This window comes from Aspergillus mulundensis (genome assembly GCF_003369625.1).
Source record: "Aspergillus mulundensis strain DSM 5745 chromosome Unknown scaffold_1, whole genome shotgun sequence".
Lineage (NCBI taxonomy): Eukaryota > Fungi > Ascomycota > Eurotiomycetes > Eurotiales > Aspergillaceae > Aspergillus > Aspergillus mulundensis.
Genome location: NW_020797889.1, coordinates 1,815,821 through 1,819,080, shown reverse-complemented (window position 1 = coordinate 1,819,080; position 3,260 = coordinate 1,815,821). Strand labels below are relative to the sequence as shown.

At 54.0% G+C, this 3,260-nt stretch overlaps 1 protein-coding gene across 1 annotated transcript; it reads left to right on the top strand.

The window, feature by feature from the left end:
• Positions 1-784: 784 nt before the first annotated feature.
• DSM5745_02112 (uncharacterized protein) lies at positions 785-2,687 on the top strand (the record flags this gene model as incomplete). The annotated part of the gene is made up of 2 exons (XM_026744128.1): positions 785-1,292; positions 1,369-2,687. The coding sequence occupies 2 exons, from the start codon at positions 785-787 to the stop codon at positions 2,685-2,687; spliced, it is 1,827 nt and encodes a 608-aa protein (XP_026607291.1).
• Positions 2,688-3,260: the final 573 nt, after the last annotated feature.

The window sequence follows — 3,260 nt, the reverse complement described above, 5'->3', positions numbered from 1 at the left end:
TGGACTTGGAGAGGTTGAGGCCAGCACATGACCGCTCGTGCATCGCGTTATTGGCCCAGCCTCCCTCTCCTGCGCCCCCTCATAAATTCCCCAGCACCTCGACTGCTGAACCCGGTCGAGGCAAAGTCAAGCAAGACAGAAGAATACCGATTCAGGGCGCATGCGAGGGGCTAGCAAGCATCTCGTTTTCCTGGACCTCGTTGATTATCCTTACCTTGGGACATCGGATGAAACATAGGCATCCAGGCTGGAAGTATCGGTGCCTTTCCTGCACCACTAACGTGGTCTACAGTCTTGAAACACTTCCGATGAGAAGGATTCCCAGTTTCTATCTATATACCGTTCAATGCAAATCGTTGTAACTCCTCTCCCTTCCGGTATTCGTGCGCCGTGACTTGTCAGCCCTGCTTGCTAGTCCTCAGGCATCAATCAAGGTCTCTCCCGCCAGTCGCATTATTCTTCAACACCTGCGTTGTCTTTGCAGCTGCTTCTATCAAGCCTGCTATTGTGTTCTTTCTCCTTATCGCTTCCCCGCTGCTTTGTCCTGGCGGACTCGACTCTTCTGCACCTCCCCCACCTCCATTTGCTAGTCCAGCAATCTATACGTTAGCGCCCTTGCGAACATCCTCCCCCTCCCTTCTTGAACCACCATATCCGGCGGTTTATTGAAGACGTCTGGGGAACCATAGCATCGAGAGTGGCCGTACAACTTCAGGATCTCGTGCGCGCGACGCCGTCCATCATGGTGGACGAGCTAGATAACTTTTTCGATGACCATCCATCAATGGATGCATCGCTCGAGGACTTTGAGAATACAAGCAATCGCCACCGTTCACCGATATTCGGTCTCCCATCACAACACTCGGGTTTTAGGTCAGAGGAATCGGATTGCGAAGAGGAGGACACGACACCCGTTGATGAACGCTGGTCTCCGCCCGGCTTTGGAAGAAGGTATGATGATGTCCCAAATAGTGGGTGGTATAGACACCAGCCCTACACGCGCAAGATTGACCACGAGCGGTTCGGGCTGAGACCAACCGTGGGAGTTAGTCCAACGCAGTCGCGGGAAGCCAGTCCGCAGTATGAAGATGCGCCAGAGGCTCCCATGGCAAGCCGCCGCGCCCTTTCCACCGAAACTGTGGACGCTATCGTCGCCGCCAAGGTGCCGTTACCTCCAGAGACAGATTCACCATTGAAGGGCCGGTCGCCCAGTCCAGTGCGGATGCCTATGCGACCCATCATATCTGACGTTGAGACTGTGGACTTCAAGCCCGATAATAACATAAGTAATTGTAGGTCTTCCGCGGTTTGACGACCCTGTCCAGCTTGCTGGCGCGGGATATACTAACGCCTGAATCTCTATCAAAGATATCAGGTTCGCTGTACGCGCCGAAGTTCAACATCGAGAACCGTTTGTCGCATTCTTTACTTACTTGCGATCCAAGGTCGATTACATCACTAGCTCCAAGTCCAACACCACCCTGTCCGTCTTCATAGCCCTGGTGTCCATCGCGTTCTTGCGCACGCTGTTCATGCCGAGCATGCCGTCGGCAATCCCAGACCTAGTGAAGCTGTCAGGCTTTGCGCGCTCATTCGAACCGCTTATATACTACTCCGAGAATGGCGTGCAGCAGATCGGAACGTTACAAGAGACCGGTGTGGCCGTCTGGGACCTCAGCGAGTCGGTGCGCGGGACAAATATGACCAGCGCACCCATCATTGTACGCCAACTCGACGAGTTGTCGGAGTCGCTCAAGTCGCTCTCATTAGAGTTGACGCGCTTCTTTGCCAACGTCGACTCGGACGTCGACTCGATCCTCCTGGTCATGGATTGGGCCAAGCGCGAGCTAGAGACCTTATCGTCGCAACCGCCTAGTAGTTTACCGTCTATCGTCTTGGATAATGTGCAAGACCTCCTATCGCGACTCGGCACACTCGAAAGAGTCGCAAGGTCAAGCGGCGATGGCACCACTGAGCTCACCACAACCCCAACGACGTTTGGCACTATTGTGACTGCCATATTTGGGCAAACTTCAGCCCAGCGCACTCGCGCGACACTCACGCGCACCTTCACAGAGTTTCTTTCCGTCCTTGAAGAATCAATAAACAGCGAGTTGACGCACTCAACGGCGCTATTTGCGCTATTTGAGTCCATCGATCGGCAGTTCCTCAATCTTCAGCGCACAGTTGTCCGCGAGTCCGATGCGCAGGAGCGCGCCGAGGGTGAAATGCTCAGTTCTCTCTGGACCCGTGTCCTCGGGCCAGATGCCGCGGTGGTGAGAAAGTATGAGAAGAACAAGCGGCTATTAGCGAATGTCCGTAGCCGCACCGTCGCAAACAAGCACCTCCTCATGGATCATCGCGGGCGTCTTTTGACATTGAAAGTAAACCTTGAAACACTGCGCCGGAAACTCGTTAGCCCTCTCGTAAGGCGCAACGACTCCGTTAGCTTCGCGGGCGCCGTGGACTCGGGGGGCAGTGGTGGTCGAACACTTGGTCCCGTTGAAGCTGTGATAGATGGTCAGATCAAGGGCCTGGAGGGGACGTACGATTATCTCCGCTCTGTAAGGGAGAAACAGAAGGCAAAACTCATGGAGATGGTATACGGGGCCGGTCGCAAGCTGCCATCTTCTGGCACGCTGCTTGCCGATGGGTCTGATGACGGAGATACGATTGATGGGGCATGATGTCCTTTCCCCTCTCACAACCCTTCCCTCTATTCCTCACTTCCACTCTATCTCTTCTCGTATACTTCTCTCTCCGCCTCTATCATTCTGCATACATCGGTGTCCGGCGTTATCAGTGGTCTTCATCTGGCGTCTGCTGCTAGCACATGGTTGGGTGGACAGCGTTCGACTCCTTACATATGTATACGCACTTTCGTCCGGACATATTCCCACTCATATACATACTCCGTCTCACACAACCCACCCCACCCACAAGCTGTTGCCGGCCGTGGCACATGCCGGTTCAGCCGGCGCGGCCTGCGGATAGGGCGTGTACAACCCTCCTCCATCTATCCCGTCATCGCTTCCTTTAACCCTTTCTCTCTCTTACCATTATTGGTCGGTTTACTTTCACGGCGAACAAGGCGAGAAGGCAGGTAAAAGCAAGCGATAGACTGCGGCAACGGTTCTAGGACTCTTTTATCCCGTCTCATATATCTCATCGATCTCCCTTCTACCCTGTCATTTCCTCCCGCTTACTTTTGTCTCGTGCAGTTTATGATCACTATATAGCGTTTCTGCTGCGGAGTGATG